The 24,098-nt window shown below is 34.2% G+C and overlaps 2 protein-coding genes and 1 pseudogene across 2 annotated transcripts; 2 read left to right on the plus strand and 1 right to left on the minus strand.

Moving 5' to 3' along the window:
- Positions 1–3,649: 3,649 nt before the first annotated feature.
- On the minus strand, positions 3,650–6,089 carry LOC147298179 (uncharacterized). Its single transcript, XM_086245616.1, has 2 exons — positions 6,079–6,089; positions 3,650–4,346 (listed from the first exon to the last, which is right to left on the minus strand). Exons 1-2 carry the CDS (start codon positions 6,087–6,089, stop codon positions 3,650–3,652), a joined length of 708 nt encoding a protein of 235 aa, XP_086101742.1.
- A 4,618-nt stretch (positions 6,090–10,707) lies between these two features.
- On the plus strand, positions 10,708–13,214 carry LOC147298180 ((-)-alpha-pinene synthase-like). The gene is made up of 7 exons (XM_086239386.1): positions 10,708–10,839; positions 10,977–11,244; positions 11,337–11,709; positions 11,801–12,019; positions 12,139–12,280; positions 12,400–12,648; positions 12,779–13,214. The coding sequence occupies exons 1-7, from the start codon at positions 10,708–10,710 to the stop codon at positions 13,070–13,072; spliced, it is 1,677 nt and encodes a 558-aa protein (XP_086095512.1). The 3' UTR covers positions 13,073–13,214.
- A 630-nt stretch (positions 13,215–13,844) lies between these two features.
- The window catches only part of LOC147298181 ((-)-alpha-pinene synthase-like), a 53,926-nt pseudogene continuing 43,672 nt past the window's right edge, over positions 13,845–24,098 (plus strand).

The raw sequence follows: 24,098 nt of genomic DNA on the forward strand, positions 1-24,098 counted from the left end.
AATCTCACTTCACCACCTAAAAAAAAATTGTGTCAATTTACCACCTGAATTAAAAATTTGTTGCAATGTACCCCATCTGTCTCATTTTGTCTAACCTTTTGTTAAAATTAAGGGTGTAATTTGGTCTTTTCAAGTCAGTTTTTTATTGTGTCAAAGCACGTAAAGTGTAAAAAAATCATTTTTTTTTTTTCTAACGTACAATAGGAATTTGAAAAAGACCAAAACACTCTTATTTTTAACAAAAATTTTGACAAAATTAGTCATAAGTGGTACACTGCAACAAATTGTTAATTCAGGTGGTAAATTGACACCATTTTTTTTAGGTGGTAAAGTAAAATTGAGCCCAAAGTTCAAGTGGGTAAAATTTAAAAGAGCCTTAATTAATTAATGTGGTGTTATAAAAATAATAGAAAAGAGAGAGAAGTGATCAAAAATTGAGGGATTATTTTTCCTTTCACATAGGTCTTTATTTGTAAGCTTCAGGGATGACTTGGGATGAACATCCAAATCTCTTAGTTTTACATGGAATAAGAGTCATACCCTTTATCTAATACATCAGATAAATAACAAATACATTAGATAAATATGGACAGCCACATAAATACTAATATTCATAACACTCCTCCTTGGATGTCCCTTACACATCAAATATGCCTCATTAAAAACCTTACTAGTAAAAACCCTATGGGAAAAAGATTAGCTAAGGAAAAGAGTACAATCTTCATATGTTTCTCATAACTGTGGTAGACGTGCGACATTGCCTTGTTAAAATTTTGCCAAGAAAACCCAATGGAACAAAAACTTTGGATGAAGAGAAAAGTGTACAGTGTGATTGCTTTGTTTGATGGCACGTTCCCCCTGATAAGTTCTTCAATTAGTGACAGTTGCCTCGTTAAAACCTTGCTTGAAAAATCCAGTGGGAGAAAACCAAAGCGAAGCAAAAAGAGCACAACAATTTGCAAGATCATAGATACGATCGATATTGGATGCGCATAATGCTACCTCATGAAAAAATTGCTAGGAAAAGCCCAGTGGAACAAAAACTTTGTTGAAGGAAAAAGAGTACAGCACGCAAAATGGTTGGATGCTCCCATTGATGAGTTACTCCTCCTATTAACAGCAAGCTATAATTTGACTGGTTGATAATTCATCACAAATGTCATATTCTAAACAGTAAAGTTTAGTAGTGCACATGCAATTAAGAATATCAGTAGGGGATCATCCATTGAAGAGTTAATTACACTTACACCCCCTGAGGTTTATTGTCCTTTCACATACACCCCCTGGGGTTTCAATAATTACACATACACCCCCTGAGGTTTTAAAATTGTTGCATATAACCCCCTATAGTGAGACAAAAAATGATGAGAAATTATGCAAAAAGGCATACTAAGGGATAAAATGACCTAATAAGATTACTCAAGGTGTAAGGTTCAACCTCAATACAAATATTTTCTTTTTTTTTTTATTTATTTTTTTCTCTTGTAGGGGGTTATATGCAATAGTTTTGAAACCTCAGGGGGTGTATGTGTAATTATTGAAACCCCAGGGGGTGTATGTGAAAAGACGATAAACCTCAGGAGGTGTAAGTGTAATTAACTCTCCATTGAATTCATGTTGAGATTTAAACAATGCCAACAAAATGTAGTTCCACTAAATTAAATGGTTAGATATTATTCTCAAATCTCATGTACTCCCTATTATTGATAAGGGATCGAAAAATTAAAAGAAGGAAATCAATACTTGGATCATTGGAGAAATTACATGGCATAACCGACCATTAATATATACAAATTTTTGTATGTTTTCAAAGGCTCTTCAGGAGCTCCAATTGATTTATCCAAGAGTTTTGAATACGTTGCAACGACATTGAATTCAAATTCAATTTATCTATTATCAAAGTACTCATCGAGGCAATTTAAGCCATATTTATGGTAATAAACTTGAGTACATAATTTGAGCTTCAGGCTCTTTGAATCCTTCAAGAATTTGCTTTAAGCAACTCATGTCTTTCATGGTACTATGTATATTTTAATAGAAATTAGGCTTTAAATCCCTTAAGAAATTGCTTGGTAATGTGCCTCAAGCATTTCATATATATATATATATATATAAATCTCCATATGCAGTGAAGACGTTTCGTGGCTGCATCTATAGTATTAAATCTCATGTCTAATTGAGAAATTGTGTGTCATATTAGCGATTTAATTTTGCTTTACAACAAACACCCATTTGTAATCTCTAATTTGGTGTTTGGACTATAGGTCCAATTAATCCACGTTTCTTAATCATCAAATTTACTGGAATTGCCTCTTTCCAATTTGACCATTCATTTTATTTGTCGACATTATCATAAACGTGATTTCTTATCAACATAGCCCTTAATCAATTCAGTACGTACTATGAATCAATATATCATTGATGATCATCTTGTTAATTTGTATCCCACAATCCTCTTATGTATGCATAAAGATATTTTAAGCTATTGGTTACCCAAGCCTCTTTAGGAGCTTTAATTCTCATCTCATAGATTTGTGTCTTTTCTAAGACTGTCATCTCATTTGGGCTTGTATGGACCTTTCCATATGGTCTGAACCTTTGGGAGCCTATAGATTTTTAATGCATTAGGTGTGTCATTCATATTATCAAGTTGTCCTACATGGACATCAACCTGGCTGGGCCATTTGCAATCGAAACATGTGACTTTGTCACTTTATTTGTATCAACACATATAATAATTGACTTGCAATTTGTGCAAGTGAATGATCCTTTGAACTATAGGTTCATACTAAGGATCAAGCAAAGATGATGATGATGCTTTTCATAAATTTCACGCCGTTCAACAAGAATCGGCCTTTCTCCCCCTAACGGCTGAAAAATTATCACCCTTTATGGGTTCAACATATCATATTTCCATTGGAAATTTCATAGGATCAAAATGATATTTGAGCCATTTCTTGCTTCAATATCACCTCTATGTATTTGCAAGCATAATCAATTCGGAACTTAGCACTTTTGAGTGATATAATATGGCTCTTTTTAGAGCATTCACTTAGAGTTAAAGACCCTAAAATTCAATTGGCTTTTGATCAAGCCTTTAAATATCTCAATGCCTTTTTTTTTTCTTTAAGAAAGAAATATAATAAGTGTAAATACTAAGGAAATCCAAAGGAATTTTATTGAATGCAAAATATCACCAACATTATTGAAGTTTTAAAATGGAATCAAACCCTAAAGCCAACTAAAACGAGATAAATAGAAATCTATCTCTAAATGAAAACTAAAAACATAGAAATTGAACTAAAAAACTTAATCAGTATCATGAACTCCTCTCCCAATAAAGTGATCAATCCTCCCATTAGAGTCTTCAAAGAAATCTGACATGTCCAAGTAGGATATATCCACTGGTCCATCATAATGAACATGATTTGCCTTTTTTTTTTTCTTTTTTTTTTTTTTTCCCTTTTTCCATTGATGCCTAATAAAGATCAGCAATATGTTTGGCAGTGCGGCAAACACGTGCCCAATGTCCTTTCATTCCACACCGATCATAAATATCATCATTTTTATTAGAGGTCCTATTGAATGAACCTCTAACGCTTTCTTGTCTCCCACTATTGTTATTCCTTTGACAGTGGTATTGTATAGATCAGTTATTGGAGGAACGATTATGACCATCCCGATTCCATTTGTTATTTTGGCCACGACCAAGATTATCATTATCTTGATTACGGCCTTGCCCATTATTACGCCCACGATTGTTTGCATGGTCATTTGTATGGTTCGTTTCAAGAATGGGGGCAGAGTTGGCGTTCGCCTCAAGAATCGGATTAGATCCACTTGGGCGAGATTGATGATTTTTCATCAACAATTCATTATTTTGCTTGGCCACTAGGAGACATGCAATCAATTCAGAGTATTTTTGGAATATGTGCTCACAATATTGTTGTTGCAAGACCACATTAGAGGCATGGAATGTTGAGAAAGTTCTCTCTAGCATGTCCTCTTCAGTCACTCTATCCCCACACAATCTTAATTGAGAGATGATTTTGAACATTGCTGAATTGTATTCACTGACTGTCTTGAAATCCTGCAATTGCAGGTGCATCCAATGATAGCGTGCCTTTGGGAGGATGACAGTCTTTTGGTGGTCATATCTTTCCTTTAAGTTGGTCCAAAGGACAAAAGGATCTTCCTCAGTGAGGTATTCATTTTTCAGCCCTTCGTCAAGCTGATGACGAAGAAAAATCATAACTTTTGCACGATCTTGCAAAGATGCTTCATTGTTCTCTTGGATTGTATCTCCAAGTCCCAAGAGATAGTTCTTGCCGGTGACTTTTTGGACACTACATAACAAAAGAATATTGTATTAGGATCCAAAATAATATGTAATGGGAACATTTTAGTTCATGCAATTGGGATCCAATAAGCTTAATTTCAGCTTTGAAATATGTAGGTCCACGGGAACTTTTGGTTCCAAAATCAAAAGGAACAATAGGTTCTTGATTACATAGGAGGCACCTTTGGCACTCACTTAATTAGGATTATCAATCAATTTGCATAGGATGCTCTTTTGGCACTCACTTAGGATTGAGAAACTTCAGACCTCTCAATCAATTTCAGGATCATGGAATATTTAATCCAGATAAACTTGATGATAAACTTGAAGCAAGTATTGGATGTATATGAGGAATGCTCTAAAACTAACTAGTTAGCAAGTTAATAGGAAGCTAACCATGCTTTTGGGCCCACCACATAACTAATCTCATAATCCGAACCGTCTATTTTTTAGGCCCTACTTCAAAGATCATCATTACAAAAAATTAACTAAATCAGAAATCATATAGTCATCTAGTTGTGATCAAATAAATAGACGATCACTGTTTTCGATAAAAGTATATAAATAGTTGTTATTACAATCAAATGACTAAATAATTTTCGATTTTGGAGATTTTTTTACAGAGATAATTCTTTGAAATAGGGCATAAAAAATTAACGGTTCAAATTTTGAGATTACATTGTATGGTGGGCCAACATGGTGCTTAGTTTTGTATTAACTTGCTAACTGGTTAGCTTTAGAACATTCTTGTATATCTATATATATGTGTGTGTGTGTGTGTGTGTGTGTGTGTGTGTGTGTGTGTGTGTGTGTACAAATAAGAAATATAAAAGATATAGCACATACATATTAACAAAGGCAATAAAAATATTATATTTAATTAAAGGTTCAATATGATAATACTCATATATGAAGTAGATCAATATAAACATAACCTTTATCAATGAAACAAGTATAGAAGCTTGCAATTTTAAATGGGTATGTACGTATAGTTGATCAATAAAAATATTAGTTACTTTAATCAAATAAAGTGTAATTAAATTGATAAAGATGCACGTAAATCAATTTAAGAATCACACAAACCAACCTGAGCAATAATAATAGGTTAGGGATGACACATAGCTAGTCAACACCAATGAAAATCTTATTCATAGATTAAAGAAGAGCAAATTACAATTTAGTACCTCAATTTTACATATTATTTCAACTTAGTACCCCAACTTTGAAAACTTGCAAAAAAGTATCTCAACTTTCATTTTGTGTTAAAATAATACCTTGGTTAATTTTTCTGTCAAATAAACCGTTATCTGTTGACGTGGCAGCGGTATTTTCGTTTTTTTTTCCAAATTTAAAAAATAATGATATTTTTAAAAACTTTGAATAAAAAAATTTCTTAAAATAAAAATCTTTCCCCCTCCCCCTTCCCCAGCCCCCTCCCTCAACCTCTCCCTGCCTCTCTCCCTCCCCACCTCTCTCCCTCCCCACCCAACCCACCACCTCTCACCCAACCCCGACCCACCTGCCGCCCCTCACTCAGCCTTGCACCCAAAAAGACGAGAGCCATCAATGGTGGACATGCTGGTTTAATTGGAACAACTAGCTAGGCTTGGGCGTGATGCCTGGGTCCTCACCCAACTTGTCCAATCCACTTTCCCTTCCGCGAGGACACCGTCATCATCCTCATCTCATCCTCGATTCGTCTCACGCTAGAGAACCCGCTCAACTACGTGAGAAATTACCTGGGCGACATGTTGGATTGTTGGGTGGACCGGGTTATTTACTTGGACTCGGACGTGCTCTTGGTCGATGACATTCACAAGCTCTGGAACATTCGCTCATTGGGTTTTTCTGGTTTATTTTCCCCTTCGTTTTAGGTGCGATAGGGTTGGGTGGGAGGGGGCTAGGGGGTTTGCGAGCGAGGGGAAGGCGGTGGCCTGGGTGGGGTAAGGGGGTGAGGGGAGGGGGGTGGGTCGGGGGTGAGGGGCGGCGAGTGGGTCGGGGCTAGGTGAAAGGTGGTGGGTCGGGGGGGCTGGGGTGGGGAGGGAGAGAGGTAAGGAGGAGTTGAGGGAGGGGGCTGAGGAAGGGGGAAGGGAAAAGGTTTTTATTTAAGAAATTTTTTTATTTTAATTATTTTATGAATTTTTTTATTCAAAAGTTTTAAAAAATATTATTATTTTTAAATTTTGAGAAAAAAGACGAAAATACCTATGTCACGTTAGCAGATAACGGTTTATTTGACAGTAAAACTAACAGAGGTACTATTTTGACACAAAATGAAAGTTGAGGTACTTTTTTGAAAATTTTCAAAATTGGGATACTAAGTTGAAACAACATGAAAAGTTGAGTTACTAAATTATAATTTGCTCATTCAAGAAATATATAAACCAAAGACTAAGTTATTATCACAAGTAGACAAAAGAGAAAACTCTTTAAAACAGCAACCTGCAACCGAATAGGTGAGTGGGTAGGTAATCAAATCAACAGTCCAATATCTCAACTATATCATGCATATGGTAATAGGTACGCACAACCAAACAAACAAAAGAGACCCGTGTGCCGTATATAGGAAATATGATCCTAGTAAGGTAATCTCGGCACAACATGGGCTTGAGAGAGAAAACAAATATAAAAAAATTATACCTAGAGCGATTCGTGCTGATAACATGTTATCTGTTATAAAAATAATAGAAAAGAGAGAGAAGTGATCAGCAAGTGAGGGATTATTTTTCCCTTCATAAAGGTCCTTTATTTATAAGATTCAGGGATGACCTAATGAACATCTAAATCTTCTAGTTTTACATGGAATAGAACTTCTACCCTTTATTTAATACATTAGATAAATAACAAATATATTAAATAAATATATACAGTCACATAAATATTAATATTCATAACATGTGGTTTATTAAAATATCATTCTTGTTTTGATTTGCTATTACGTCAGAGTTTGATTATTGATTGATTGATTCTAGATTTGCACTATAAGCCTATTATCCTTCCTTTGCCTATATATATACATGATCCTAACAGCAATATATGTTCTTCACGCTGAATTTACAAAGTGGATTTATCCACAAACAAATAACATAAGTTTTTGGATTCCAATAATTATCTCTATACTTAGAAATAAGCAGTTTGCATAGATTCAAGGAATTTGTTCATTAATTGTTGTCGAAATTATAATTTATATGATCATGAAATATGCTAGAGTACTATATTTTTTTATATCACGTGTACCATCTCTAATAGAAATGAGGAACCCCACATTTATTAGAGACGTAATAAACATGTATTACCAAAAGAGAGCAGTTTTGCTCACCTCCTTTAACTCAGGTGTATGCTCACCTCCCATTTAAAATACTGTCAAAAAAAAAAAAAAGTGTTGTTGGATTATTTTTTTTAATCAATTAAAAAATTAGATAAAAGGTGTATACATGAGAAGACCCAAAAAAATTGGATATGGCTTTTTGGGTACTGGAGGCATACTAGAAAAGAGCAAAAAAAAAAAAAAGCAAAAATTATTAAATGCATGTGGTTTTTTAGATACTAGAGGCGTACTGGAGAAGAGCAAAAAAACAAAAGAAGCAAAAATTATTAGAAATAATTAAATAAAAAAAATAAAAATTAATAGGTAATAAAAAAGTGGAAAAAAGTTGAGTAATAAAAAATAAGGATAAAAGTAGAAAAGAGTTGTCAAATTATTTTTCTCTCTCATCATTATAATATCATAAATAATTAAATACAATAGATTAACTCATGGTTAATTTTTTAAACACATGGCAGCATTTTAGATGGGAGGTGAGCATACACCTAAGTTAAAGGAGGTGAGCAAAACTGTTATCTTACCAAAAATATGATACTTCTACTCTTACTCTATGAGTATCTATGTTTACCCAACTTTGTTTCTCTAGTTTTGACATAAAATGTTATTTCTTCAATTTTTGAGTTGTCCAAATAATGGTACCACAGGATAGTAGTAAGCCATTGATAGGGAAATTTGAAGTAGAAAGACTAGGAGGCCCAAAGGAAGGCCTGCCCGCTACAAAAACATTAACCACAATACACCTAGATAATAATTTAAAAAAAAAAAATGAACCAAAATATATGGCCCGAGATAGAACAAGAAGCCCACTCCGTAATTAAATTAAACAAGTCTTTTTTTTTTTTTTGGAACTAAATTAAACAAGTCTAAAAAATAAATTGAAATAGGTAGATTGTCTATTTTCATAGAAAGTTTAGATTAAAAAATTTGAGTAAAACATATGTTTGCATGTGCTAACTATTAGGGCATGTTTACCTAAAGGGAATGAGAATGATTCTCATTCCTATGTTTACTAACATTTGAGAATCATTCTCATTCACATTCTTGTGTTTACTTAACAGTTGGGAATGATAATGATTCACATTCCCTTGTTTACTTAACAGTTGGGAATGTGAATCATTTTCATTCCCTTGTTTACTAAACTTGGAGGGGAAATAAAATGTATGTGGAGCCCATCAAAATCAGGAATGAGATTCCTTAGGGGGGGGGGGTCTGAAATGAGGGAGGGGGAATCGGAATGAAATTTTCATGTCCAAAATGCCCCCACATTTTTTATGAAAAATAAAAAATATCCTTTATTTTATCATTTAAAATGAATATTTAAATAAATATTCATATTTTTGAATATTTATCATTTAAAAAATTTTGATTAATAAATATAATGGATTAAAAAATTGATAGAAATATAATGGATTAAAAAAAGTGAGACTTAGAGTCCAGTCCATTTTATAAGACTTTCTTAAACTAAGACCGGTAGTCATTTAGAGTTTTTAATTAAAAAAATTGTGAATATTAAATAGATGATAGAAATAAATTGTAAAAAGTATTAAAATTGTAAATATAAATATTTAGCAAACGGATTAATAAATAAATATATTAAAATTGTGAGTATTAATAAATACAAATATTAAAATTGTGAATATTAAAATTGTGATTAATAAATATAATGTATTAATAAATAGTTGATAGAAATATAAATAGTAGTAAAATGAATATTTATCATTTAAAAAATTGTGATTAATAAATAACATCTAAAAAATATAATGGATGTTGTATAAGGGTATTTTAGTAATCAAACTCATTTTTATTCTGATTCATACTAGCTAGTCAATACGTTTATGGAAATCAATTTTATTTTCATTTTTATTTCTAACAGTTAGTAACATGTTAATGGGAATGGCTGATTCCGATTCATGTTCATTCTGATTCTTTTCATTCCGATTCATTCTCATTCTGATTCCTGCTCATTCTGATTTTTGTTTATTCCAATTCATGTTCATTCTGATTCATGTTCATTCCGATTCCAGTTTAATAAACATGCCCTTACTGTCGTAACTCGTAAGCAATCATCCCTAGACTTATCAAAAAAAAAAAAAAAAAATTATCCCTAGATGTAGTGCGGTCCATTTAGCAAGGTGAATAGCACATAGGTCTTCAAGATTCGAAATCACCACTATACTCTAAAAGGGGGAATTAAAGAGGACAAAGCAGTAAATGGCCAAAAAAACAAGAGGACAAAGCATTAAACATATGCTCTAAAAAACTTAGGTTCTTAAGATGTAAGTTATCAAATGCCTTTTGGAATGTTTGGAAACTAATTTTGCCTTTTGGAATGTACGTTTGGAAGCTAATTTTGCCTTTTGGAATGTACGTTTGGAAGCTAATGCAAGAAAAAATAAATTGTTTGTTTGTTTTGTTTGTCCAATCATGTGGCCGGCTCAAAGTCAATGATGCATAAAGTTTACATTTCATTTCAATAGAAAAAATAATATATTATTCAAAATCCTATTTTTGAAAGATTTTTAACTACAAATCTACTCAATTAAAAAAGTAGGTTCCAGCTCAATTTGTCAATATACGCATGCGAAGAGATGAAAAAATACACTATTGAGCGCTTAACAGGATACCGAAGGCCATATGCTCTAAATCCAGCCATATTTGCAATGTAGCAAGTTTCATGAGAAAATTAAGAAAAACATTATGCCGAAAAAAAGGAGCCTACTTGCCCCTAGATCCCTATGCATGGAAATGATTTCTTGGTTTTGGATATTTAATTAATTAATGTGGTTTATTGAAATATTATTCTTGTTTTGATCTACTAGTAGGTCAGAGTAAAAAATTATTGAGTATAACCGATACACAGCCACATAGTTTATTAATAACAGAGTTTGATTTATTGGTTCTAGATTTGCACTATAAGCCTATTATCTCCTTCCCTTGCCTATATATACAAGATCCTAACAGCAAGGTTCTTCACACGACCTGCAGAGCAAATTAAAGCTCGATCGAAGCATATAATTAAGACTAGTAGCACAGCTAGAAAACCATGTCTTTCCAAGCTGGTCTACCTTCAGTTGTGGTTCACCAACATACTAAGCCTGAAATTGTTCGGCGAACAGCAAATTATCACCCAAGCATTTGGGGAGATAGGTTCCTTAATTACGATTCCAAAGACAATGTAATGTATTTTTCAATATATAGTTGCATATTACTTTTTTTTCAACAAAAAAAAAGGCCAATATATATATTTGTTCATTTTACGTAGTTTTAATATATTGCGCTATATATATTTGCTCATTTAATTTTTTGTAGCAGATAACTCATGCCCATTTGCAACAAGTTGAAGAACTGAAAGTGGTAGTGAGGAAGGAATTATTCACCAGTGCAAGTGACCTTTCACATCAGCTGAAGTTAATTGATGCAATCCAACGCCTTGGTGTGGCATACCATTTTGAAGGAGAAATGGAAGAAGCACTCGAACGTGTGCATGCTACTTATCACGACCATGATCATGATGGTGATCTGTATGATGTTGCTCTTGGTTTTAGGCTACTAAGACAACATGGATATAATGTTTCATGTGGTAGGTAAACAAACGAGTGATATATGACTCTGATCAAGTACTATATATATATTATTTTATTTATTATGTGTCCATTTTTTGGAATCAAGCAGATATATTCAACAAGTTCAAGGATGCAAATGGTAGCTTCAAGGAATGCTTAATTGTTGATGTACCGGGTATGTTAAACTTTTATGAAGCATCACATTTTAGGGTGCAGGGAGAAGATATCATAGAAGACGCTCTTGTTTTCACCATCACTCACCTTAAATCCGCAACAACACATGTAAGCTATCAATTAGCTGAACAAATAACTCAAGCCTTAGAGAGACCTTTGAGAAAAAGTCTAGAGAGGGTATGTGCCAAGCGTTACATGTCAATCTACCAAGTTGCACCATCACATAACAAAGCTTTACTGAAACTTGCAAAGTTAGATTTCAATCTAGTTCAGTGCTTACACAAAAAGGAGCTGAGTGAGATGACTAGGTAAGTCTTGTAATCATGTGAACATAGAAGAATTTGCAAGATGCATGTGCCATTTACTGAAGTTATCAACTAATTAATACTATTATTTTAGGTGGTGGAAAGAAATAGACTTTGAAAGGAAGCTGCCTTTTGCAAGAGATAGGATGGTGGAGTTGTACTTTTGGATAGTGGGAGTATATTTTGAACCCCACTATTCTGAGGCAAGAAAAATTATGACAAAAGTGATTGCCCTGTTTACAGTAATGGATGATATCTACGATGCATTTGGTACATTCGAAGAACTCGAGGTCTTTACTGCAGCAATTCAGAGGTTAATTTGAAATAAACCACTATGCTTTTTTAAATATACTACCAAAAGCTTATTTATTTTTTGTAGAAATCCTACCTTATATGCTTAAGATGAATGTGGTTTATGCAATTTTCGATCAGGTGGGATGTTAATTGCATGGATGAATTACCAGACTATATGCAAATTTTTTATCGTACACTATTGAATGTTTTGAATGAAATTGAGGAGGAGATGGCCATAAAGGAAGGAAAATCATACCAAGCTTACTATGCAAAAGAAGCTGTATGTAATACATGCACAACTTTTCTCTCTTAATTTAGTGTTGTCATTGTTCTATCATGGAACTCTTTTACTATCAAGCTAGGCTCAATTTGTTCTTTGCTGGTTAACAAATGGCGCAGCTGAAAGCACAAGCCCGACTATACTTTGCAGAGGCCCGATGGTTCCACGAAGCATACGTCCCAAGCATGGAGGAGTACATGCGTGTTGCTGCATCTTCTGTCGGTAACTCCTTGCTTTCAGTCATAAGTTTAGTTCGTATGGGAGATATTGTAACGAAGGAGGCATTTGAGTGGTTGTTCAATGGCCCTAAAATTCTTAAAGCTTCCAATACCATTTTTAGGCTCATGGATGACATTGCTGGGAGCAAGGTATAAGAGATTCGATCTTACACTAATACTAGCTAAATGATTATGTCCATGAATATATATATATATATATACACATAATCAAATATGTATTAATAAGACTAAATATTTTGACTTGGATATATATATGCAGATTGAGAAAGAAAGAGGACATGTTGCTTCTAGTATTGATTGCTACATGAAGCAATATGGAGTGTCAGAGCAAGAAGTGCTTGATGTTTTTAACAAACAAGTTGTGGATTCGTGGAAGGATATAAACGAGGAGCTTCTTAGACCAACTCCAGTGCCAATGCCTGTCCTTATGCGTGTTCTTAATTTAACAAAAGTGGTGGATCTGATTTACAAAGGAGATGATGGCTTCACACGCGTTGGAAAAGTGATCAAAGATTGTGTTGCTTCACATTTTATTGATCCAGTGCCACTATGAGTCTTTGGGCTAGTTTATATATATACATGTGTGTGAGATTGCCTTTTGTTTATCTTGTTGAATAAGATGACCCTGGTGCTTGAGCTTGGTCCTACCGTACCTCAAATATTGATTAGATTTATCCCCTTTTCGGAGAGGGGGACTGTTGGGGTTTCTATTCTTGACAAAAATAATTTGTGTACTAGTTCTGGTCCAAGATATGTTTGGACTAGACATTTGCTCATCCTTGATAAAGAATATATAATTTGTATTATCAATTCACTAGCTTTCTCCTAAATTATTTTCTCTTACAACTAATATCATCTTCAATATATAGATTAATCAAAGAAAGAAAAGTAAATAATTATAAAGCCCAATTTTAGACTTTCATTACTTTTAAGACCCAGGTCTTTTTTTGGTGTTTGAAGGAAGCCCAATTTATACCAACCTGGTCCTCACTTCCGTCTCCGTCATTCTCTTTCCGTCTCCTTCTTTTCTCTCCGTCTATCTCCATCTCCCTCTCTTTCTCTGTCTGCAAGCTTTGCCGCTGCTCCCTTCTCCAGCGACTCACCATTGTTGCCGTCGTTGATCGGACAATCGTTGCCCCTGCTTGGATCGATCTCGGTGCCTTTCTTCGACAAACCACCACGAAGATGATCCTCCCTTTGCTTTGAGAAAGAGGTAGCAGAAGCCGCAGCTCCAGATCGACCTCCTTCCTCACTCCCCACCTCACAAGTATGTCTCTCTCTTCCTATTTCTATATCTCTTTTCTCTCTCAGCTTAGCTTGGAAACATGGCCTACGCTACCACTGAATTGGGGACTGAATTGGGGTTTCTGATATTGGGACTCCAATTTCAGGTTTAGGACTCCAATTTCAGATTTTGGGACTCCAATTTCAGATTTTGGGGTTTCTCTCTCCACTGATTGGTTTGTATGCTAAGCCATGAAAGTAATGGATTATTAAATGATGTTGAGGAATTGAGTTTCTAAAAGCTAGAATGTGGCATTAGCTTCTGTACTTGTTGTTTGTGTAACTACTTATCTATAGTATCAGTTTGTGTAACTACTTGTATATTAGTGTTTCATTATCATTATTGAGTAATTCATTGTTTGTGTTTCAATGGCAGGAGAGGTTTGTTTCTCTTGATTTTTCCTTGACTAGAATTCTGTGGTCATGCCTATGTTTGTTTGGGTGGCAATACAAGTAGGCTAGGTAGAGATATATATAGAGATTGGAAGATCCATCAGGAGAGAAATTAAAGATTGAGATCAGGAAGCTTAATTGGCTAAACATATATTTGTAGTAAGTAAGAAAGTAGCTAGTGTGAGTGAGTAACAGAGTGATGGAAGAAGAGCAGCTGAGCCCAATAGCAGTGAGTCATCTGCTTCAACACACCCTCAGAAGCTTGTGCATTCATGACAACTCTCAGTGGATTTATGCAGTCTTTTGGAGGATCCTCCCTAGGAACTATCCACCACCCAAGTAAGGAATTTCTCATCACAAATTAATGAATCAACCAAAAGTCATGAAATTAAACTACTTTAGTTTCCAAAACAAAAATGGGTTCATAATTTCGTTACTTGTTTTTCTTCCAATGAAATTAATTTTGGTTTTTAACATATGTATATAATATTGTAACAGATGGGAAGGTCATGGAGCTTATGACAGGTCCAGAAGGAACAGAAGGAACTTGTGACTAATATATCGATTTTGTTATTAATTAGTGTACGTAATTGTGGTATATATATAACTATATATATATATATATATACAAGGGTGGTGCAGGATATTGGTTTGTGTAACTACTTGTATATTAGTGTTTCATTATCATTATTGAGTAATTCATATATTGTTTGTGTTTCAATGGCAGGGGAGGTTTGTTTTTCTTGACTTTCCCTTGACTAGAATTCTGTGGTCATGCCTATATTTGTTTAGGTGGCAATACAAGTAGGAATCAGAGATGTACTACTGGAAATTTTATATATTGTTCAAACCATTTATAGTTATGTCATGCATCTTAGTTATGTTAGTAGAATATGTCATATTCATTTTATAGCCAATATATAAGTGGAGTTACGATTGCTATTGCTTGTCAGTAGCAATATGTAAGTGGGGTTATACAGTAATATGTGATTGTTATTTAAAATGTTATTTTATAGCCAATATATCAGTGGGGTTATGATTGTTACTGTTTGTCAGTAGCAATATGTAAGTGGGGTTATGATTGACTTTTCCTTAAAAATGTTTGTTGATGCTTAGTTGCTGCGTTAAAAAGTGGTGTTTGTAGACATAATTTTGAGTGGATGAATTGCAGGTAACATTGGACAATATTTGATTATTACTTACAGGCAATAGCAATAGGTGATTGTTAGCAATACTTGATTGCTGCTGGCAGGTAGTAGCAATTCCTAATTGCCATTGCCAGGCAATAGCAATAGATATTGTTATTGCCAGACAGTAGTAATAGGTGATTGTTATTATCAAACAATAACAATACCTGATTGCTACTGCGAAGCAGTACCAATAGATGATTATTACAATCAGGCAGTGGCAATATGTGATTGTTACTGTCAGGCAGTAGCAATAAGTGGTTGTTACTATTTGATAGTAACAATTATATTTATTATTAAAACACAAAAGATTATGGATGTTTCAATCTTGATTTTTTGTGTTTTATGTGGTTATTATTTAACATATTTATGGAATGAAAATTACTTAAATTATGATTTTTTTTTTTTTTTTGTACCAATTGACACTGAAATGAAGAAAAAAAAAATTTTAAAACACTGTAGCAGGGGTTTTTTTTTTTAAACGTGGGCTGCTACAGTATTTTACTGTAGCATATGGTCTGGATGAACAGTACATTTAAAAAAATGGACTTAAAAAAAAAAAAACCAAGAAAGAAAGAAACATATATATATATAGGCTCATTCTATTGAGGTATATCTCAACTTATTTAAGTTGATGTATATTCTATTAGGGTCCACACGAGTTGTTTTGTGTCGATCCAAACCGTTTATTTTTTACATCTTCATTGATATATCATCCTTGCAAAAAATTAGCTAAATTGGAAATCATTTTTCTATCTAACTTTGATCTAATAAATTGACAAACTAAATATTTTCGATAAAACTGTCCATTTATTTTATCAAAGTTAGATAAGCAAATGATTTTCGATTTGACTAATTTTTTGCAAGGATGATCTATTAATGAAGATGATCTTGCGAACGGTTCGGATCGACACAAAACGACTCGTGTAGGCCCCAATAGGGTATACCTCAACATAACTAAGTTGAGGTATACCTCAATCGAAGGAGCATATATATATATATATATATATATCTATTAATGAAGATGATCTTGCGAACGGTTCGGATAGACACAAAACGACTCGTGTAGGCCCCAACAAAGTCATACCTCAACATAACTAAGTTGAGGTATACCTCAATCGAAGGAGCCTATATATATATATATATGTATATATATACAGGCTCCTTCGATATAGGTATACCTCAACTTATTTATGTTGAGGTATACCCTATTGGGGCCCACATGAGTCGTTTTGTGTCGATCCGAACCGTTCAATTTTTACATCTTCATTGATAGATTATCCATGCAAAAAATTAGCCAAATCGAAAATCATTTGCCTATCTAACTTTGATCAAATAAATGGACGAACTAAATATTTTCGATGAAATTGTTCATTTGTTTGATCAAATTTAGATAGGCACATGATTTCCGATTTTGCTAATTTTTTGCAAGGAGGATCTATCAATGAAGATGTAGAAATTGAACGGTTCGGATCGACACAAAACGACTCGTGTGGGCCCCAACAAGGATATACCTCAACATAAATAAGTTGAGGTATACCTCAATAGAAGGAGCCTGTATATATATATTATGGAAATGTCGATCGAGCTTGTTTCACAATAATAGTTTATAATCACATACAGGGGTAGAACAGCCAGGTCTAAAGTGGTCGTACGTCCCCCCCACTTTTTTCCTAACTCGATCTCTCTATTATATGACTCATGTTATATATGCAATATTACCAATAAATTTTGTGATTAAGCTTGTAATGGCCTCTTTCACTTTGAGTTTTTAAACTTTGGCCCCTGTAAATTATAAACTTTGGATACATAAAATTAAGAATAAAAAAAGTTATATGTGTTATTACTGTGCTAAAAAAACTAATAAGGAAAATTTTTAGCAAAATAACTCCAATTATACTCTGTTTTGCAGTTGAGGATTCTGATTTCACTATATTTCAATTAAAGACTATAATTAAATATTATTATAAATGAAGGAATCAGATTAATTAAGTCCGTTAAAATATCCGTTAAGTTGGTCACGTGACCCACATGACTAACTTTATAGGGTTTAACAATTAAAAAATAGTTACAAAAAAACAAAAAATAAAAATAAAAAAGAACAAAAAATGAAAAAAATAAATAGAATGAAAAAAAAAATGGGTAGGAAGATGCAGAACCATCCCTTCACCACCACCGATCTCCCCACATCACCTCCCTCCCTTCTCTGGTCGGCCTCACCCCACCCCTGCCCTCCTTCCCCCGCCATCTTTCTAGCAAAGGGGAGAGGAGGGCGCCGCCGCCACTACCGGGCAATGCGGAGTCGCCGACTGGTGGCCAGACAAAGGAAAGATAGTGAGGGTCGGTTGTGGGAGTTTTTGCATCCCCTACCCCCTTTTTTTCGTTTTAAATTTTTTTTATAATATTTTACTTTTATTTTTTTATAATTATTTTTGTTTTGTTAATTTGTTTAATTATTTTAGTTTCATTTTGTAATAATTTTAGTTTTTATTTTTTGTAATAATTTTTTTTTAGGAATAAACATTTTTACCTTTAAAAATTGGTCATGTGCTTAGCAATGATGAATTTTTATGGAAATTATAATAGTGTTGACATAAAATCCTTGATTAAAACTAACAATTAATTATAGAACATAATTGGAACAAAGTAAAATCAGAATCCTCAACTGCAAAAGAGGGTATAGTTTGAGTCCTTTTACTAAAATTTTTCCAAAAAACAATTATCATTTATAGCTAGATAGAGTTAATGCGATCGATATAAACAAAATAAAACATAAATTGGCAAATTAAAGTGACTAGGTATTAAGAAGTTGCACTTGTGAGTGCATGAAAGTAGATAAACTTGCAATTGTTAAGACCAACTGAAATGGCGATGCCAATACTCATGCGTGTTGTTAGTTTTGCACGTACGAGTTATATATGCATGTCGAGAAAGTTTTATATGGATGTCCTTTACAAAGTTGAAGGCTTCACTCCTCTGGTGTGGGACAGCCAGTGAAAGATGGTGTCACTTCATTACTTATAGGCCCTGTTTGTTCAAATATGATGAGCATAATTAGGTAGATTAATATTTCACTTCCATAATTTAATAGTGCCCAACTGCCTGATCGAGATCGGACCTCAGGTGCTTGTCATTGAAATGCAATATCTTGGTTAAAGAGGTAAAGTACAGGGTATGTGGACAAACATTAATCCACATCTCTTTAATATCTAAATTTGAAACTTTTCTTTAAAAACAAAAAACAAAAAAATTGAAACTTTTCAATTTAACTTTTTCTGCAAAAGGATTGTATCAATAATTCTACATGTGTCTTGAATCAAGATGCACTGCCATATGTGATCTGTCGGTTACACGAGAGAGAGAGAGAGAGAGAGAGAGAGAGAGAGAGAGAGAGAGAGAGAGAGAGAGAGAGAGAGAGAGAGAGAGAGAGAGAGAGAGAGAGAGAGAGAGAGAGAGAGAGAGAGAGTAACATAAATACTTTTTCAATTTAAAACAAGTTTATATTGCCATGCACCCAAAAAGAGAGAAAGGGCCCACTTTCCCCTATGGGCACTATCCACAAAAATTGAGAAATTTTAAAAATTAATTACATACTTTAATCTTTCTAAAAAAATTTTAGAATTTAACCTTTAAATAATACTCGAATTCTTCTCTTAAAGTGCTTGAACACCTTTCGAACACTACTCAAGGGAGCTTTGATCACTTTTCGAGAGAAACTCGAGTACTACTCAAGGATTAAAATTCTAAAAAATTTAACAAAAAATTAAAAGTTTATAATGAAACCCATAATAGGTTAATTTTCTAAATTTCTCCCGAAAATTATTGCGTATAAGCCTATATCCCCCTCCCTTGCCTATATATCTGTACCGGATCGTTTAAGAACACTGTTAGAGCAAAACACGATCAAAGCATATAGGACTGTAGTAGTACAGCAAATTAATGAGATCAATTTAACACATGTTTTGGCGAGCAAATTAATTAAAGATCTTCATGATTTAGCCCAAAAAAAAAAAAAGATCTTTATGATTCACCACTAAGCTCAAAAAGAGGAAACATGGAGAAGGAATGGACCAATTCTAAACTTACAAACAAAGAGACTCACATCTCTTATCCAGACCAAACCCTAAGTCTCCAACTTGCCTGAACTGCTGAAGGCTACGAGCTTGTCGCCGTCGCACATTGCCTCATGCTCCCTCGCCCTCGCCGTCGCCCCTTGCCCCCTCGCCGTCGCCGTTGCCCCCTGCTAGCTGTTGCCTCTACTCGCAAGTCACAATCCTTGCTTCCGCTCCTGCTGCCCTTGTTGGGTTAATCTTGCCCTCATAACAATAGATTTCTGGATCCGCCACTGTATATATGCATGCTATAGTTTGTTTTCTCTTTTTTTGTTCAAAAGTTTTTAAATATGTTAATTTGTTCGTTTTCAATATAGTTACTCAATTACTTTGTTGTGTAGCAGGAAACTCAGGCTCGTATGCAACAACAAGTTGATGAATTGAAAATTGTATTGAGAAAGGAATTAATCACAGGGGAAGGTGATTTTTCACATTAGCTAAAGTTAATTGATGCAATCCAGCGCCTGGGTGTGGCATACCATTTTGAAGGAGAAATAGAAGCAGCATTGAAACATATGCATGCTATGTATCATGACCACATTAATGATGGTGATCTATACAATGTTGCTCTTGGTTTTCGACTACTAAGACAACACGGTTTAAGGTTTCATGTGGTGGGTAAATAAATCAATTAATGCGCTTAGAGTGGGATATCTATTATTGATATAGATTTACGTGGATTACCTTGGTTAACTATTATTTTGTTTTTTTGTCCTTCTTTTGTTTTTTGAAAATCAAGCAGATGTATTCAAAAAGTTCAAGCATGCAAATGGTAGGTTCAAAGAGTGCTTAATATCCGATGTGTCGGGTATGCTAAGCTTTTATGAAGCAACACAACTTAGGGTGTGAGGAGAAGATATACTAGAGGAGGCTCTTGTTTTCACCACCACTCAGCTGAGACTGCAACAACCCACGTAAACTCTAAACTCGTTTAACAAATAACTCAAGCTCTAGAGAGGCCTATACAAAAAAGTCTAGAGAGGTTATATGTCAGGCGTTACATGTCAATTTACCAAGATGAAACTTCATATAATGAAGCTTTGTTGAAACTTGCGAAGCTAGATTTCAATCTTGTTCAATCTTCACACAAGCGAGAGCTTAGTGAGATTTCTAGATAACTTATCTTTTAATTATGTAAATGTATGAGTTCCAATATATTAAGCTGCCCTATACTAAGTTACAAACTAATATTTTTTAGATGGTGGAAAGAAGTAGACTTTGAAAGGAAGCTGCCTTTCGCAAAAGATAGAATCGTGGAGTTGTTCTTTTGGGCAGTAGGAATATAAGTTTGAACCTCAGTATTGTGAGGGCCTTGCTAGTGGCTTATAAGGATTTGGACTACTCCTCTCATTGTCAATTGGTTTTGGGATGGATGCCTAGATTTCTTCATGGTATCAGAGCAAGTTATCTATGTTATGCGCCTAACGGCCACATGTGCTCTCACGTCACCCAATATAAATTGTCCATGTGTTAGGCTTAAATGACGCCACACGTGCGGGGGTGTGTTGAGAGAAATCCCACATTGAAAATGTGAGGGCCTTGTTAGTAGCTTATAAGAATTTAAGCTACTCCTCCCATTACCAATTGGTTTTGGGATGGATGCCTAGAGGTTTGAAATAATTAAACGAATCATTGATTTTTATTTGAAGTTGATTTTTTTTTTAACAAAATGCTTGTTATGAATTTGAAGAAATTACAACTTTGGTCCACTTATTTTATTCCTAGTTCAATTTTGGTCCACGATCTTTTTTAAGTTCTGTTTTGGTCCACTTATTATTTCATTTGTTCAATAAAGATCCAGATTTGTGACTTTAAATCTTTTGGGGTGTTTTGTTCAATTATAATTGAAGTATAAGTTATATTTCATCATTTCTTAGTTACAAAAACAAATTTGGAGTATTAAAATCTAAGAGAATTGAGATTTGGTGAAGTTTGAAAAATTGGCAGTTTCGAGTACCCTACTTTGGGGTTAATTATCTTGAGTTTTAGAACTCCAATTTAAATGATCTTTATATGGTTGTAAAGAAGAAATGTATAGCTTTAAAATAAGTATATGTTTGCTGAATTTGGGTGAGATTTGATAGGGTAAAGGGCAGGCCAAATTTGAGAAATAAATCTAGACCTTTATTGAACAAGTGGAACAATTAGTGGACCAAAACAGAACTTAAAAAAGATTGTGGACAAAAATTAAACAAAGTATAAAATAATTGAAGTAAATCTGTAATTTCCTCTTATGAATTTATATGGGTAATTCAATTTTCAGGTGGGACGTCAATTGCATGAAAGAACTCCCAGATTATATGCAAATTTTTTATCGAACACTTTTGGATGTTTTAAATGAAGTTGAGGAGGATATGATAAAAGAAGGAAGAACATACAGGGTTCAGTATGCAAAAGAAATTGTATGTAATAAACGCACATATATATAGCTTAATTACTTTTAATATACTGTTGTTTTTGGTGTATCAAATATTACTAATTACTTTTCACTGGTTCAATATATATATATGCTATATATAGATGATAACTCAAGCCCGACTCTACTTTGTTGAGTCCCAATGGTGCCACGAGGGATACACCCCAAGCATGGAGGAGTACATGCGTGTTGCAGCATCTTGTGTTGGTAACACTATGCTTTCAGTTACATCTTTAGTTGGCATGGGAGATATTGTAACCAAGGAGACATTTGAGTGGTTTTTAAATGCCCCTAAAATCCTTAGAGCTTCCAATATCATTTTTAGGCTCATGGATGACATGGCTGGGGACAAGGTACGTGTAAGATATTCATCTTACATTCATACAAATTGATATATATTTTGCATGCATAGTCAACTACATATTAAAGGTGGATTTTAAGGACAATATATACGGAAATTCTAACATAACTGCAGGTATTAGATGCCTTCAACCTTTTGACCGTTAGATGAGATATATTTGATCTAACGGTTGAGAAAAAAAATAAAGGCTGAATCGGTAGCCCATTATGAGAGAGAAAGACGTAACTGAACAAAACAAAAGAAATCCTTCTGAGTCGTAAACAAAAAACGCAAATCTCATCTGCTTCTTTACCCTCTCTCTCCCGCACCCTTTCTCCGATCAAAACCCAGCCGTCCGGCGGCAACGTTGACAAAATCGGCCCCAAATATTCGTCTACCACTTACCATGTCGAAATCGATGAACCGATTGAACTTCGTGACGGCCATCCGCCTTCTCCGGCGGAGTTGCGACACCGACCACCCAAGACATCGTCCTCTCGACACACTGATCGTCTGGGTGTCCTCCTTTAGACCTAAAATTCAATCATGAAGGAGAATCAAAGGAGAACAGATCCAACCCCTTCGCCGGCGATCTGAGTTTTCTAGCGGCTTCGAGGTCTCTCTCGGGGATCAGGTATCAGGTCATGGTCGCTACCGGATCATTACAGAGGTATAATTGCGTCCTCATAGAGAGATTGTGAATCTTGTCAATTACCTTGCAATGGCTTTCTGAAATTTGTGTATTTAAATTCTCTTACTTGTATGGATTTCAGAGGAATTGGTTTTTCTTGCTATGCCAGAAAATGTAATTGGTTTTTTCCCCGATTTGGGTTTTCACATATAGCAATGTTCTATCTCAATATCATATTCTCTTTTGTCCAGGGATCTTTTGGTTTCATGTAGGAAGGTAATAGGGCAGAAGCCACTAAGGATTATATTTTACAGGTACATGTTTGTATTCCTAGGTCAGTCTGTGCAACAAAATTTAACATTGGCACTGCATGTTTGTAAAAAATACTTGGGTTACCCTTCAACTAGGTTGCTCTGTTCTTATTTGAATGGCAAATATTTCTGATCAGGGATGGCGTAAGTGAAGGGCAATTTTATGAAGCCTTACTGTATGCGTTTTATGCAATCCGAATTGTGATAATTGATTCATTTTGCTTCATTATCACTAGTATCAGAATGTTGGAGATAAAAAACGGAAATTTTTGTTGCAAGGAGCATCTAGATGTCTTAACACAATCATGACTCCATTATCAAATCAACTACATGTCTTAAAGCAATCTTGGGAATCCATTATCAGTTTACCCCTCCCCTCTAGAAAATAGTTATTAAAGAAAGAAAAACAAGGATTCAACAATTCAACTAGAAGAATATAGTCTGAACTTTTCTTAAAGAAGAAAGTACCCTTCATTGTTAATTTACTTGGCATAGAAGCCTACAGGTCATTCTAATTTACTTTCAATATACTTTTAGTTTCTCTCATTGTAGTTTTCTGTTATTTTTTAGTGTTTGTAAGAAGTGGGTATTGGTTGTTTAATTCTTGATTCCTCACCCAGAGGTAATGTTGCTTTTTTCTTTTATTTATTTATAATTTTTGTATGAGTGTTTTATATGTTGAGGAGGAGCAGGTGTATTCTTTATTTTCTGTCATGTTCAAACAATGGATACTGCAGGCAGAAATTTATAGCTATCCATATGTTGTGCAATTACATTCATTCATGATGCAGTAAGCCTTTAGTTGTTCTTTTGATGATCCACCTTTTTTTCTTTTGGATGTGAATGTATATTCAACGTAAAGGTGTTGTGGCTAGAGGATTATAGCTTAGTATATCTCACTCTTT

This window comes from Dryas octopetala, chromosome 1, assembly GCF_963921425.1.
Source record: "Dryas octopetala chromosome 1, drDryOcto1.1, whole genome shotgun sequence".
Taxonomy (NCBI): domain Eukaryota; kingdom Viridiplantae; phylum Streptophyta; class Magnoliopsida; order Rosales; family Rosaceae; genus Dryas; species Dryas octopetala.